This window comes from Melospiza georgiana, chromosome 1 (assembly GCF_028018845.1).
Source record: "Melospiza georgiana isolate bMelGeo1 chromosome 1, bMelGeo1.pri, whole genome shotgun sequence".
Lineage (NCBI taxonomy): Eukaryota > Metazoa > Chordata > Aves > Passeriformes > Passerellidae > Melospiza > Melospiza georgiana.
The window spans coordinates 105,909,593-105,926,038 of record NC_080430.1 but is presented as its reverse complement, the minus strand read 5'-3'; the positions used below and the strand labels follow the sequence as shown (position 1 = coordinate 105,926,038).

General features: G+C 41.9%; 1 protein-coding gene across 1 annotated transcript; it reads left to right on the top strand.

Moving 5' to 3' along the window:
* The first annotated feature begins 10,490 nt into the window (after positions 1 to 10,490).
* LOC131096570 (myosin regulatory light chain 2, smooth muscle minor isoform-like) lies at positions 10,491 to 15,887 on the top strand. Its single transcript, XM_058044947.1, has 4 exons — positions 10,491 to 10,600; positions 10,865 to 11,063; positions 11,239 to 11,400; positions 15,085 to 15,887. The coding sequence occupies exons 2-4, from the start codon at positions 10,880 to 10,882 to the stop codon at positions 15,255 to 15,257; spliced, it is 519 nt and encodes a 172-aa protein (XP_057900930.1). The 5' UTR covers positions 10,491 to 10,600; positions 10,865 to 10,879; the 3' UTR covers positions 15,258 to 15,887.
* Positions 15,888 to 16,446: the final 559 nt, after the last annotated feature.

Genomic DNA, 16,446 nt, shown 5'->3' with positions numbered 1-16,446 from the left:
TCTTTTGTGAAAAATGAAATTTCTCTTACACATTTACAAATGCAAGTGCATTCATTGTATTTTTCTTGCAGTTGCAAGTCAAGCTGGAAAACTCATTTTCATGGTGTTTTGTTCAGTGTCACAGAGTTCTGAAATGCTCCTAGCAGCATCTGCTGGCATCTTTAAAAATGCATCTGCAGAAGTCTTTCATCTCAGGTTTTTGAAGCGGGATTTGACTGCTGTGTAAGTAGTTAACCAAATAAATGGTTAGGGAAGACTGTTACAATTGCCTTGTGGCCAGTAGGGAACATTTGATTCTTGAGCAGATACCATGCCCAGCTTTTGCTTCCTTTTAATATTGATGGGTTTTCTAGCAGTACTTTCATGTCAAAGTGTGCATTCTTTGCTAAGTAAGGGGGAATTAGGCATATTTTTTCCTTTCTGCTGAAGGAAGCTTGAGCAAAAGAGTGTGCTGGCACTAATTAACAGCAATACATGGCCAGAAAACTACACAAAGCTTTATTTTTCTACAGCTAATTCATTTGCTTGTGAGAATGTGACCAAGTCATTCTGAGAATTAACTTGGTAAAACCTATAGGTGCTGAGGTTGCTCTCACTTTTTAAAATATCATACATACTCCTCAGGTGTATTAACAAGATGGCTTTTAACCAAGTCACTCACTCAGAACTGGTTGTGCTGACGTCTCAAACACAAAGAGAAGAGGAGGATTGTTCTGTTAGTTCTTAGCATGAGCTTGCTTTTCTGTGTGCCTCATTCTCTTGGCTACTGCAAGTTAGAAAGCAGGAGAATTTATTTTGCCTGTGTATTTATCAACTAAAACAATGACCTCTTATCCAGAAAGCTTGCCCTCAGCTATATCACATGATTTAGGACCCCAAGGAGTAGGAATTCAGCACAAGGGATTGTAAAGGCTCTGACAGCTTATCCTGTAAGGTGAGTTTGTCTCATTTCATGTGTGATAGCATGAAGGCTTGGTTACTTAATCTTGCTTGTGTTCCCATATGGCAACTCTGGAAGATATTCTGGCTTCAGGTTGGTAAATAACTTGACAAAGTATACTCAGCTGGCATACTTGGACTATATTTTATTTTTTTATTCCACGGTCATTTTTTCCACTTACAGGCTTAATTAAAATTGAGTTTTCAACTATTCTTTTCCCAGTTTTGTGTTTTATCTACTAACAAACTTAGCCTCACTTTTTCTCCTACCTACATTATATTCTACACTGCTTTAGGTTGTCACGGCTGCTTCATTTATTGAAAGTTTGCTTTTTAACTGTCTTGGTGCTCTTCAGTAATGGCTGCTGAGTTATTTCTCCATGTGCCACCTGCAAGGTTCTAGGAAGTAGTTTACATGTACGCATGGAAGTTTTCACCAGCAGTGCCCTTGTGACAAAGATGAGAGAGTGGGGATTTAGGAAGCTGTCTTGTTGAAACGTTGCTATGTAACGTTAAGCTGGAGAACAAGTTAGGCTGTCGCTTTTTTGTCGCTTGTCACTGCTGCAATTCAGTACCGTGTGCATACATGCCTGCTTGAAGGACAGATGTAAGATATTTTTTCCCTTTGAGTGTATAAATGGTATTTAGATTCAGAGAGCAGTTTACTTTTGTTAGGAACCCTGAGTCCCTAAAACCTTCTTTTCCTGATCCTGTTTTCTCTGTAAATGTTAGGTGCCGGTATGTTACACTGAGAAAGCAGCAGGTGTACCAGCTGGCTTTTTCTTGCTCGAAGTAGCGATTTTAAAATCATAAGTATGAACTACATAAAAGAAAACCTGGTATCCTCCTTGAGAGGAAATTGTCCACTTCAAAAATATTGGGTACTGCTGCTTTTGTTTTCTGAAATGTGGGCTGTAGCCGTTTTGTCCCTTGCATGCTGCCTCTGAGTAGAGGGCGAGACAGAACTGTGCAGAGGTGAAGATACCTGCTCAGGAAGATGTGTTACTGAGAAAGAATATCCAAGGGCATGTGAGTATAATGACAACCTCCCAAGTTGCAGTTTCCCTGGTTCTTTATATTGTAGGAGACCAGTTAACCTGCAAGTGGATGCAAACCCCTTAACTGCTGAGAGGCTACAAGGCCAACAGCCCCAGCCAAGAGACCATATAAGAGCATCAGATATATTTTGTAGCTAGGCAGGGAGGAATGTGACAGCTGAGGTTGCATGCCGAGGGCCGTGGGGATGTGTCATCAATAATTCACTTCCAAAAATAAAAATAACTTTGGTCACTGAAACAGCTTAAAATTCTGATGACTTAGCCTTAGCATTTTACAGCCAAAATCTTGGAACCTAATCTTTTCTCCCTCGGGGCTCATATATAAGAGTCTCCAAGCTCCACACCAGATCAAGCTTATGATGAAAAACTATTTTCATAGGCTCATGCTCACATTTAATAGTCTTACATCTACGGTGATCTATAATGCCCTGGGAAGCACTACTGAAAGGCGGTGATTTATCTTACATGACCCACTTACCCTGTTCTAAGGCTACAAACACAGAGGTCAAAATGAAGCCAAAGAGCTACTGAGGCAGCATGAGAAACCTCCAGAGAGGACCATGTTCGTGTTGAGTGCTGCCGGGGAATGTTTGCCTGCTACCTTTTTGTCCCTACTCTGTTGTTGGAGATAAAGGTAATGTGCGGTACTTTACACTGGTTACTGTTCTTCATTTAAGCAAATAAACCCATCCTTGTGGCACGGTGATCAGCTGACTGAAGCATTTCACAACATGAAGATGAAGGCAGCTTGTTACCCTAGCTCAGCAGCTCGGGGATGTCACAGGGGTGCTGTCCCTGCACTCCAGAGCACGGATCTGTTTCACTGCTGACCTAAGGACTATCTTTGGATCGCTTGTTTCTAGGATCCCTGTGGTATCTGGAGGAGTGAATGCAGCACAGCGGCCCCATCCTGGCACAGGGCACCAGTGACAGCATGCCTTTGTGTCCTGACACCTGCATTTGATCCAAAAGCTGGAAAATACCTGAAATCTTGTCATCACATATTTCTAGTGGCCTTCTCTAGTCTGGAGTGTTACTAACCTACTGTTTGGGATGTTCCTGGGGAATTTCAAACAACAACAAATGCAAAGATATTCCAGCAATGTAAATCCAAATAACGGGTGAGTAACAAAGTATAGTCAGGAACATTTTGGGTATCAACAGTTAATCCTCCCTTATGCATCCATGCTCCTATTTTGGCTTCTTACTTAATTTTGCAAAACCCTAGTGTCATTTTTAGATAACTTTCTCCTTTGGAATATTATTTAGGATTACAGTACCTCAGAAACAGTACTGCAGAAACTAGGAACAATACAAAGGGGAAAAGAACTCAGTAAATGCCTCTTAAAATGCAGCTTAAAATTAAATTACCATGAAATACTGAAAAGTAATTCATGGGGGGGGGAACCCTCCACACAGCTCTGGTTTTTTTGGGGTTTTTTTTTGTGCTCTGAGCAGCAACTCCACAGAGATCACTGTTTTCTCAAACTTTTGATATACTAGATAGAAAACTTTCCATCTCAAAAAAAATAAACTAAAAAGGTGGCAGCACGTGGCTCCTTTTCCTACTTTTCTCTGGAGCTCATGGGTAAAAATACTGCCAAGTAATGTTTTCAGACCAGCAGTGTGATATTCCCTAGAGGCCATACATAATAGGCCCTGGATCATGGGACTTAAGGGGTCAGGCAGTTCATATCAATGTAATAAATCCAAGGGCAGATGTTTACATGTCTCCACTTATCAGGAGAGTGGGAAATCAAACTGGCCTCCTGGAAAATCCCAACTGTTTGCTGCATGCAGACTCTTCTGCCGTGCAGCTGTGATTCAGTCCCTCAGTGAAGCAGTGCTGCACTTTGAAAAATCTTCAAAGTCAGCTACAGATACTACAGCATTAGGCGGGTTGAGACTGACTTTGCTGCTCTCACTGTCTGCTTGTTTAGGTTTAGGTATAAATCATTTTACTGTTCTTGTAAATTGCTTCATTTTACAAGGTTTACTTAATTTTTAATCCTCACTTTGACTATTTTAGGGTATCATTGAGTACAACCTCACTAAATATTAAAATAGGGTTTGGTTTGTTTTTTAACTATGAATAGTCCTTGGGAGTTAAAAGACAGCGTTTCACAATAATTTCCAGCCTGTGCCAAGCATATTCAAGTGAGTGGGTGTAAATTGAGGTCTGTAAGACTTGTCTTAGTATGTGCTAAAATAGAGCTGGCATCAGACATGAGTTGCTTGAACCTTGACTTAGCTTTGTATCTAACAGACACTGGGGATTTTCCCTCTTTTGAGTTCTTCCTCAATTGTGAGCTAACCATCTCTAATGCAAAAGGTAGTGGCAAGATATTCCCACCCCATAAGAAGTATGTTGATTTTGAAATTGCTCCACCAGCCAACCAGACTTGCACAGGCATCACCTGATAAGAAAACTGATAACAGCTTACTTCTCATGTGAAACACCTGACTAAATATGCTGCTTCTTGTTTTCTGTGTATGTTCTAAAAGACTATTTTAGACCTATGACACAAAAGTGTCGAGCACATTTCATTTTCTTCCATATTTGTACATGCACATTGGCAGACAGGTACAAACTCTAACACACAAGGAGAGAGCACATATGTACATCCTTAGGTTTAGCAGAGTTAATTACAGTTGTTTTAAAGATGGGAGGCCTTCAGCTCTCCTTACTAAGAATACCTAATGCTTATTTTTGCATTTCAGTTCTCCACTTTATGGAATCACAGTTTCTGGCAGCACTCCGCATTAAAACTCATGCAAGAAGAGCTGAAAACCCCACAAAGACTTGGCTAGAATTGTTGCAACAAGATAAAAAACAAGGGATGGACATACAGCACTAGAAGCAGAACAGTGACTTTGATCATAGAGAACAGGGAACAAAAACCCAGCCAAACAGCCAAAGATGTACTTTTCAACGTTTAGTTGGGGTTTTCATCTTGTGCTCTTTAGGTATAAAGGACTTGGGATCTGGGAATGCAAGGAGTACTGTGTCTGCTGAGTAAAGTCCCTCAATATTTTGTCAAACACGTGTAAGTGCCCATTCATATAGTCACTGAGCTGCAGTTTTAAAAAAATACATTGAAGTTTGTTTTCTCCTTTCTTATCTGTTTTTTAATTATGTTCTATTAATTATCTCTGCTTTATCCTTTGACCTGCCCTATCATTGTCATACCATGCTCTAGAGAACTCATGTTCTTGCCTCTTCCTCAGCCATGTAACACTGGAAGTCACTACAAAGTCAAAACTGTGGTATTTTTAAGTATGGAGAAAGAACATGTGTTTCTTCTACAGGCGCCACTACATTCTCTGAGAGCCTTTATTTTTCATGCTTCAGCATTTACCACCTGGGAAAGCAGTAAACATTTTTATTCATGAGGTCATTGAATGAAAACAGAAAATAACCTGCAGTCTGAGGCCCCCCAAGAGACTCAAGTGAAGACACATTTCAGAATCTCTTCTTTAACTCATGACTCCTCAAATGTTTTTTCCCTTGGATCACAGCACTGGAGTTATTTTTGGAGGAATTCCAGAAAACTTTGTGACTCTTTCAGCATCTCAAAAAGAGTGACTGTGACTCTGACTGGTCACTGCACTGCACTTGGTATAGCTACACAGAGCCAACAGATGCCAGCTGGAATCAGGGACGAAGGGATGGAAAGGCAGAGGGATGAGCCAAAATACCAGAAGAAGAAACTGACAGACAAAATGCTTTGGTTAAGTGATAGTTTAGACCTAGAACTTAGATGGATTTGTTTAACTTTGACTCTGCTGTCAATACTTAATCTCCATAATTAACATGTGTAATATGTGCAGAAAAAAATCTCAACTGCAAAACCTTCCACTCCACTTTCAAACAGTTTTAATTCTTAATGTGGAAATCACACATCTGCTTTTCCATCTAGTCTCTCTTTTCAGACCCTTCTGTTTCTTATGCACATCCTCAGTCTTACTTCTGAGATGACCAACAGTGTGGAATGGCTTCTGTACAAGAAAAACTACCCAAGTGGGACTCCCTGCTACAGCTGATACAAGAACTTTCTAGAAGCAAAAGTAACACAAAAAAAGTGGACACACAATTCAGCCTTAATATTTCTTCCAATACAAAGTCGAGAGCACAGAGTAAACATTGCAATAGGTACGTTCAAGGTTAGTAACGTGCAGCTTTTCATGTAAAAAATCGCAGCCTTGCAAGGGGTTCCAAAACCAGCAGCAAAGCATATTGTGGATGCTAGACTTACATCAAGTCAAGGATCACATATTAGGCAATGCAGCGACGTGTATTTAGCCTTCCAGAGCAGAGAAGATCAGAGTCCGGCTAGCTGAGGTTAAGGCCGACACCCAGCTGCATCCTGCCAGCACCCCTCAGCGTCGTAAGGCCTCAGGCTGTGCTGGCTGCGGACTGGATCGCTGCTAAACGACGAGATGGAAGTAGCTGGACACTCGCTGGGGGCGAAACAGGTTTATTGGAAAGCCCACGATGTCCCAGCGAATGACCAAGAACAAAGGGTGCTTAAGGGTTATAAAGGGAAGGAGTGGACCCGTGAGGGGTTTACAGAAGACCAATGAGGGGAGAAGAGGGGATGAGCTTAACACAAATGACATAGTGGAGAGCCCAATAGGTACCAGGTATGGGAGGGGCCCCGGGACCACAGCCAACCACAACCCCCAAAGAGGAGAAGCTTCTGGAATACAAGGTGGAGTGGGGGGGTGATTGACTTGGCCCAGGGAGGAGAAAAAGCATACATATAAGGGAAAAAGGGGAGGAGGGATTATATAACCTAACAGATTGACAATGGAACTGGCAGGGCTGTGGCGGGAAAACTGAGGAGGACAGAACCATTTTACACAAAATGGGGAGGGAGCAGATACATAAAATGGGGGAGGAGTTAAATGAACTTAATGAACACACTACAACAAGGCAAGTTCATGAAAGAAACTAATTGTGGGTTACTCAATATCACATCTGGCTCAGGGTAGCTTATCCCTTCATGAAACTAAAAATAGCAGATATTGGGAGAGCACTCTGAGAAGGTATCATAGGCTACCTTGATTCTTTTACTTCCCTAAGTACCTGCACATGGCCACTGTTGCTGCCCTCCCCTAAAGAACTGGCTAAAAACACCCTGTATGCTCTCTCTCTCTCTCTCTCCTCAAAAAACCCCACAAGTATAGAGAAAGAGATTTTTTTTTCCAAGTTTTGGGTGAAAAACACCAAAACAATAAAACTCTCCAGTGACCTGGTAGGGAAGACCTCATAGCAGCTATCATTTCTTGAGGGCATCCAAGATATCAGTAGATCCATCCCTGTGGTGCTCCAACCTGGAAATGGAAAAAGCAACTGCTGGGCTTCCCCATCCCCAGTCTCAAGACTGTTTTTGCTCCCTGCCTTCCACATCCAGAATCCACATCTCTTTGCAGCTGGGGTGCACTGGTCTAGGCAGGCTTTGACAGTGAGCCAGTGCCGCCATTCCTGTCACATTCATTAGATTCCTGAAGAAACACCATGTGACACAAACTGATTGAGCTTCACCAAGCAACCGAGTTAATGACAAATATTTGCACTGTCACTGTAACTCAGCAAAGGTGGGGAAATTGAATCATAGAATTATTAAAAGTTGGAAGTTACCTCTAAGTTCAACTGTTAACAGAAAGAATTCAATGAAAGGAGGGAAAAGGTTTACTGTAAATTGCTCACTGTCTGTAGCAGCCTTAAAACTGAAGTATGAAAGATAATTTTGAAGGGTTTTTGACAATTCAAAGAAAATAAGCATTTCAATGGCACAAAAACATTACTTTAGACAGAAAGGATAGGAACAATTAACTAATTTTGCTTAAAATGGTTTTTCTTAAACAAGACTGACATAAATGAGAAAGAAGAAGGGAGTAATGAAGGAAAGAAGTAGAAAGAAAGAAAATAAAAGAGTTAAGAGCTCAGCATTTTTTAAACCATCTTTTCAGAAAGGATAATTTCTGTTCTGAATGTTTGATGCACAGCTCTTGAGAAGCACCACACTCACAAAAAAGAGCATCCTTACTTTTTCTCCTTTTCAACATTTATGTCAACAAGTTAAAAAAAATATCCTCCAAATATTATAAAAGGCAAAACAAATCTTTCTTTTCCCTTTAAATTTCTTTATTGCTATGTTGAATGCTGTAATCGAGTCAAATTGAACCATTTCTAAAAGCATTACTAAGATTTATATCAAACAGAAAATGGTCTGCCTGTAGGAACTGCTTCTCATTCCACCATGATGCAACAAATTGGAGACAAAAGCTTTAAGAGACACACACTGACATGCAATTTTGTCATTAAGAACTGATCTCACACTAGGCAAAAAATATCAGTGTACCTATCCCCACATCTGCAGAAGTTATACACGGTGACAGGTATCATGTAACACCCTTTTAATAGCATGAAAAACAATACAAGACAGAGTGGCATGTTTGCAGTAGTGGTTCAAGTTAAAGTAACTGATGAAAGAAGTTTAAATTAAGAGATCAGATAACTTTTCATAATTAAATTTCAACACACTGTTCAGTTGTTCAACATTATCATGAAGTATTTTATTAACTCTCTTAACATCTTAATATTTCTACTGCCTTTCTACCCACTCTTACTTTGCATGTAATTATCTTGAAACTTTGTGCCATGTCTAGTAAGCAGAGAATTTTTTACCCAAAACTTTTTCTATTAATAGACTTTCAATTTAGCAAAGTTAAGTCTTAGTTCTATTGCACTTTGAGGCAAACTTTAGAAGAGTGATATTAAAATTAATTGGGGAAGTATTATAAGCTAATTAGGCCAAATTCTCGGCCCTCATGAAATAACTTCTGATTTGAGCAGAGAGCAGGGAAAGAAAGTTGGGCCTCTTGGCAATTAAAATGTCTCCTTTCAAATTTGAGATTGCAACTTCTACATTACATAGTAGATTATATGTTTATTTCAGTAGCTCCAGTGGCTAAATGTAGTTCATTTACATTTATAAATACAGTTGATAATTTCAGAAAAAGCTTGTATGTCTTTTTTTTCCTTTCACAGAATGATCAAGGTTGCAAGAGACGTTTAAAATAACCTAGTCCGACCATCAACCCAGCAGCACCATAGTCCCCAAGTGCCACATCCAGACACTTCTTGAACACTTCCAGAGATGGTGACTCCACCACCCTCCTCGGACAACTTCCTCCAATGCCTGGCCAGTGCCTTTCCCCCTAAGCAATTCTTGTTTTCCAAGACACAGACTGTACAACAAAGCCGGCAGCAGGGAGGAGGGGGATGCACAGAATGATGCTCTGGCAGTGCAGCTTTCCCATCTGACTACTTCAGCACCTTTCTGTGCACTAAACAACAGTTTTCTTGAAGTCCCAAGCTATTTATGTGGGACTCCAGCAAGCAACATGGGAACAAGCATTCCCTCTGGAAAATTTAAAAAATGTACAAGTGGGCTGAAAGCGAGCTGCTTCTGAAGCGATATCAGACACCATCCCCCTACGCTAAAAACAGCTTGTACCTCAATTTATTTGAGATCCTACATCAAATGATGAATGGAAAAATATGTGTCATCCTTTTTCGTTAAGAAAATATATGCAAAAATAAATCCTCCAAGTGGCCTTACAATGTATGGCTGCGGGAGGCATTAAGCTCGCTCCTGCGGGAGCACCCACTTAGAAAACTTTAAGATGCAATCTGGAATTTTTTCTGATTCCTCGAGCGAAACACGAGGAAGACTGAAGGTAAGGATAACACCTCACACCTGCTGATCCGATCCGGGCAGGACGTCCCCGGGGGATGAGGAGGCTTCGCTCACCTCCCGGCTGTGGCACCGTGAACCTGGGCACGCCGCGGCCCCAGCAGCACGGAGCGACGCTCCACCTTCAGCGTGCGGAGCTTTTGTGTACACAAAGGAAAATCCCCCCGGGAAGCTCCCGCTGCCCGCAGAAGCCCTCCGGGGCTCCGTCCCCACAGGCTGCCTCCATCCCCACAGGCTGCCTCCGTCCCCACAGGCTGTGTCCGTCCCCACAGGCTGCTCCATCCCCACAGGCTGCTCCATCCCCACAGGCTGTCTCCGTCCCCACAGGCTGCTCCATCCCCACAGGCTGTCTCCATCCCCACAGGCTGTCTCCGTCCCCACAGGCTGCTCCATCCCCACAGGCTGCTCCATCCCCACAGGCTGTCTCCATCCCCACAGGCTGTCTCTATCCCCACAGGCTCTCTCCGTCCCCACATGCTGTGTCCGTCCCCACAGGCTGCCTCCATCCTCCCCTGCAGGCGGCGCCCGGGGCCCAGCGCCGGCGGCGCCGCTTCCCCCGGAATGCTCCAACGCGGCCGAGGCGGGGGGCGCAGGGAAGCGGCCGGGGCCGTGCCGAGCCGGCCGCCGCCCAGGGAAGCCGGGATGGGCTGCGATCCGTAAGGAAAACCCCTGGCTGCTGTATCGCAGCCCTCCCGCCGCCTCTCCCGGAGCTCGTCCCCACCCGCGGCCCGGCAGGGCGATGGTTTCTCCAGGAAGCGCTGGAGCGTCCGCCGGCGCCGGTGCCGCTTCCTCCCTTCCGTGTCTGCTCCGTACCCGGTCCCCGCAGCCGCCGCTGAGGTGAGGGTCTTTTCAAGACTAAAATTCAAGTTTCTTTACGTCTTCTAAAAATGACTCTTTTCCTGGTTTATTAGTCTGTCTTTCCTTTATCCATATTTTTTGCTTCTCTGTTTCCCTTCTTGAAAATACTAGGGAAATACGTTCTGATGAGAGGAAATAAGAGTGCGTTAGAGGCGCGCTGTAACATTAAACCGTAAAGCTTTTTCCTTTTTTAAATCCTAACTCTGATCTTACTGCATTTACTGTATTTCTTTCTCTCCCTAGTCTCCAAAAGTCGACATGTCTAGCAAAAAGGCAAAGACGAAGACCACCAAGAAGCGCCCTCAGCGCGCCACTTCCAATGTGTTTGCCATGTTCGATCAGTCGCAGATCCAGGAATTCAAGGAGGCCTTCAACATGATCGACCAGAACAGGGATGGCTTCATTGACAAAGAGGACCTGCACGACATGCTCGCCTCCCTTGGTAATGCCCCTTTCCTCTGTTCATGCTTGCCAGGCAAATTTGTGCTGCAAAGATCAAAATACTGAGTTTGGGATATGAGAGGTGTGGTGTCTCAGTTTGTGTTAACACTCGGTTTGTATTGAGATTACTTGTTCAGTTTGAAAGCTAAACCGAGTATGAATCCCTTTATTTGTAGGAAAGAATCCAACGGATGAATACCTGGATGCCATGATGAATGAGGCTCCAGGCCCCATCAACTTCACCATGTTCCTCACCATGTTTGGTGAGAAGTTAAATGGCACCGACCCGGAGGATGTAATCAGGAATGCCTTTGCTTGCTTTGATGAAGAAGCAACAGGTACGTGGGTGCAGCTCGGCTGCTTGGCAGGGGTATGGCTGGGTTTTTATGTGTGTTATTTAGGTTTCTGAACAGTATGCTGATTTTGCACCCTTATAAATTAAATATGATATGGTAATCCTAGATGGCATATTCTGTTAAATGAATGAATGAGAGTAAAATCTGTCTGGCTTTTCTGTGTCAGTACTGAGGACTGTTCTTCTGTAAGGCTTTGAACAAGAGTGCTTTATTGGGCAGTCTGTATGTTCCTCAAAGTGTAAAACAAGATGTATTTGCTCTAAGATGAGGAACTCAAATCAGTAATGTGTGATTTTTTTATGGTGTTAAAAGGTAATAATAGGAAATCTGTCATACAACTGAGTTTGCCCCCCTCTGCAGTAGGTCTGAAATGTGTCTAAATTCTTCAGGTGTTTAATGTTTCAAGACACACTGTCCCGACTTCATAAAGTCTTACAAACTCTCTCTAACTGAGCATTCTTTATGGCTCTGAGGACAAATGTCATGCCCTCACCATGCAGCTCAGTTTGCTTTCGCATTGCAGGAAGGTCTGCAGTCTTAGTGGTCTGAAGATAAAAACTGGGTGGGGTGTAGAAGGCAGAAATGACAGCTTAGACTGACTTGGAAGCAAGATAAAGGGAAAGAGTAGAACACAGAACTCAGTTTTACTATATTGGACTTCCAAGGTTGTGCCTGTAATCTTGAGGTTAGAGTTTATGCTTTTATGTATTTATTCACCTAGGCTGACATTCCTGAGAAGTGTGTAGTAACTGGGGATGAACCCATAAGGCAATTCAGTGGGATTGTCAGTGGTTTGATATGTTGTGAACTTGTCTTACTAGCTCACACTGAAGTTATGTAAGCTCTGTACTAGAAATGACACTGCACCTACACCTTTCCTCACAACTGCCCACCGCAATATTTTAATCTAACCAGCTGATCTGTGCTCTGCACCTTTTGAAGGATATCCTTCCATTTCAACAGCTATTTTCAGTCTGTGTATTTTTAGCACCTTTTGCTTTTTCAAAGTGCATCGCCTTCCTGCTGAGGTGTAGGTAAACAGGCTTTCAGTTGGTAGGGCCTTTTCAAATGCTAATCAACTTCCTCCCTCTCAAGGGAAATGTCTTTGCCATTTCCTAGAGAAGGAAGTTTGTTAGTAGGTTAATTATTTTCTCTCCACAGGTAGTCTCACTCACTGTGCTAGGGGTTTTTTGTGTGCACCAAAACAAGAGCCTGTGAATTACAATATAAAGAAAATGGTTGTGCTACCAGTTCTTTGGAACATAAACTTCTGTGTCTATGTAACCAATAAGTTAGTAGTTTGGGCACCCATATACTGATAAGATCGATTTTAATATCTCTCAGCTCTCTGTGGTAAATGTTTTAGTCTAGTCCTACAATGATTTGAGGATACTAGTTTGTTCTACAGTCTGTTTTGTGTCTTATGCCACCCTCAAATTTTAACCAGGAAACATGTGAGATAGTTGCACTGTTTTATTGAGTTTTGATTCATAACAGTCAATGAAGTCTTCAAAACAGCATGTGATGTGTTTGTAGAACCCATGTCATGTTGTAGAACCCTTTATTAATTTTATCCTCTTATTTGGCTTCTGATCAGTTTGTTCCTTTCAAAAATGTACAAGAGTATTTCCAGCTATATCAAACTCTTTTACTCTTTTTCTCATTTCATGGTCTCCACTTGTGTGTTTGTTATGGGCCTGATTTTCTAGCTCTACATCAGTGCATCAGTGTAGGTCTTTTGAAAGGGAGTAATACAAATCAGATCCTATAGATGAGGATAAGGTAGTCATACTTGTTATGTTTTACTTACATTTCCTATATTGCCAGCCCAGTTGGATATAACACTTCAGTTTTACTATCATGTGTATTGCTATGGAATTGATATAAAAGTTGTATCTGTCTGCATTTGGAGTATTTTTTATCTGGTCTTTGATCCTGCATTGTCATCTGCTGTGTGCTGCTTGCAACAGGCTGAATCTTAAGTTTTGTTTCATTTATTTGTTACTCCCCATCTATGCTGAAGCTGTGTGGGAGGGACAGGAGCTCTGTTTGCTTTACAATTTGTTGCTGATAAAACTTGTGGCTTATTCCTGGTCTGGCAGCCCAGTTCAGTGTTTAAACAACTACCTATTCAGACAGGAGCAATTAAGTCCTTGAGGCTAAACGTGCAGCACCAAAGGCCTTGCATTCTTTGAATACTAATCCTTATGTCATCTCTCATCACTGCTTGGTCTCTGTAGGACAGAGAAAGAGTCTCATCTGTTTGGCTGCCTTTTCCCTCCTCTTTATGCCCCATCTTCAAAGACAGAACTCCAAGGTTTGACCCGTTTAGGATGGGCCTGGCTAACTGAACAGTCTCCCTATTTCTGAAGTAGGAGATTGCTGCTAGCCTTCTTTATTTGCAGTCAGTACCCAAGGGCTGGTCTGGACTGGGATATGGTGCTGTTTTCATTAGCACATGTTGAAACACATTTTTTTTCCCCTTCCCCCAGCGTATACCACCCCCATGCTAATTTGTCATGCTCATTGACTGCTTTTTGGTCCCCTGATTCCCTGTTTGGTTTTGTCTCTTTAATGAACTCTGTTTGCTTAACTTATGCAACTCTCTTTCCAAAGCAGCACTTTTCTTATCACATTCTAATTGAATCTACATTAGTTGATGTGGGTGTCTACATATGATTTCCAGCTGTTGCACAGAGCCTACTTTTACCTCGTCTGTTCTGTTACTGACATTTCTCCAACTGAAGTTCAATAACCAATTTCTTTCTCAAATGAAGCGACTGTTGTGCTGCTAAAGGTATGGCTGCTTGTATATCAGCATTTAGCAGTTTCTGCATTCTACTGTCTACCCTTTGTTATGCATAGTTCTTTTTTCATCTCTAAATTTTCCTGGAATTACTTGGCAACTGGTGGTTCTGCCCATCTCTTGAAATAGAATTAACAGAAGATACCTAGAAACTGCTCCTTTTTATATCTTTGTTAACTTCCTCAAAAATCTTCTGCTCTTTTAGCATATAATAAATAATACATCCTACTCTTTTTTTTTACTGGGTTCTCTACCTTTAGCTTTCCACCATAAACATTCTTCCTGTCTCCTGAGCCAACTTGCTCAGTCCTGTCTGAAAGTCTCTTCTGTTAGAAACTACTTCCCTGGACACTTGCCAGGAGTTCACTGTATCCACATAAACTGCCTCCAGCAACAGCGTTGTGCAGCACTGAAGAGCCAGAGTGGTTATTTAGTCCCCAGGGGAAACCAGTTTATAGAGGATGTTCAAATATATCTAATTAAGGCAAGAAAAATATAGTTCATTTAAGAGAATTGCTTGTATAATGAAAACTAGCAGTCACAGGAACTTGTTTTTCCACTTTGAGCCGTTGAAGATCAGTAGATGGAAATAAGTGTTATTGTACCACAGCAGGTCAGGCCCTGTCTTCAAAACTCTGTATGAAATGTGTTAAACTTCCTTTCCCTTTGCACGCAAGGAATTTCTTTAGAATTCAGTTAAGGAAATTTGCTGGGGCTCTGTGCAAATGCAGATGTAATATACGAGTGCTGCACTGGTTAATTGCCTGCCCTTTGTGTGCACATCTGTGCTGCTGCTTTTGGAGAGCCAGCTGAGAGGCCCGGCCTCCCTTTTGTGTTTCCCTCTTCGTGTCTCACTCCAGGGTTCATCCAAGAGGACTACCTGCGGGAGCTGCTGACCACCATGGGAGACAGGTTCACGGATGAGGAGGTGGATGAGCTGTACAGAGAGGCCCCCATTGACAAAAAGGGCAACTTCAACTACATCGAGTTCACGCGCATCCTCAAACATGGAGCCAAGGACAAGGACGACTGAGCACGTCCCTGGATACATGCAGATAGCACCTTTAATTTTTAATTTTTTTTTCTCCTCACTTAATTTTATTTCTCAGGATCTGTTTTTTCCTTTTTTTTTTTCTGGTTTTCTGGGACCATTGCATACATTTTTAGCACTGCAGCTTCTTCCTCTGTGGATCTTAAGGCTGCTCAGGCACACCTGCACCTTTGTAATAAGACTGGAAAGTGGCAGGGAGAGAGAACAGCTTACAGTGATAGATGTTGAAGAGCAAAAATCAGAGAATGTGGAGGCCCGGGTAAAAATGTCAGTGCTACTCATCCTAGCTAGATTAATTTTACCTTTTTAATGATAATTTTTTCAAATTGTCTACTAAGCAAAATTAAAATTTTCATGCTAGAAGTATAATGTTTCTGTAATGATACTGTAAATATTTTTGCAGCTGTATGCAGTCATGTTGTTACCTATTTTTGCCTTAAAAATGATGCATAATTCACTTAAGCATACTGATGTTTGTACTTCAGCAGCTGAGTATTTCACCTGCTACTGTGAGCGTACACATGAAGAAGAAATTCCTATCCTTCAAATTGTAGTGTATTGTAAATTAATCATTTCTGTCAGAGACTTGCACATTAAACATTTTAAGTCTTATGTAGTTGAGCATGTATTTTACCACCTCAGTCCCTCCATTTCTCGACACTGAGTACTATATTAATACCACTTTTAAAAAACTTATAATGTAAATCCTAGTGTCTTTTTTAAAACAAGATATCATATATGGGTAGAGTTGCTTGAGTGATACTTCTTACCAGATCTGTGGGCTGCTGATACTGAATTAATGACCTTTCATTGCAAATATTTATTTCTTTCTTTTATCTTTCTGTTTTTTTCAAAGCACAGTAGGAAGAGGGCTGGATGAAGAAGGAAGGTGTGCTGTCTCTGTCCTTTTCATTTTCTGTCTGAAAATATTATTCTTGGTTTTTAAATGAAACCATATACACTATATTTTTAAGACCTCCTGCTGTGAGTGGTGTTTTGGACGTGTGAGACTTGAGGCATTCCATTTGTTCCATTTCTCATAGTTGTATCCTCTATAGTTTTTGTGGTATGGAAGGCATGGCAGATTTGCTACAGTGTTCTGAAGCAATTTTGCCATAATTGGAATGCTTGTGGTCCTGCGGTTTTTGTGTCTTGAGAGAAAGGATGATCA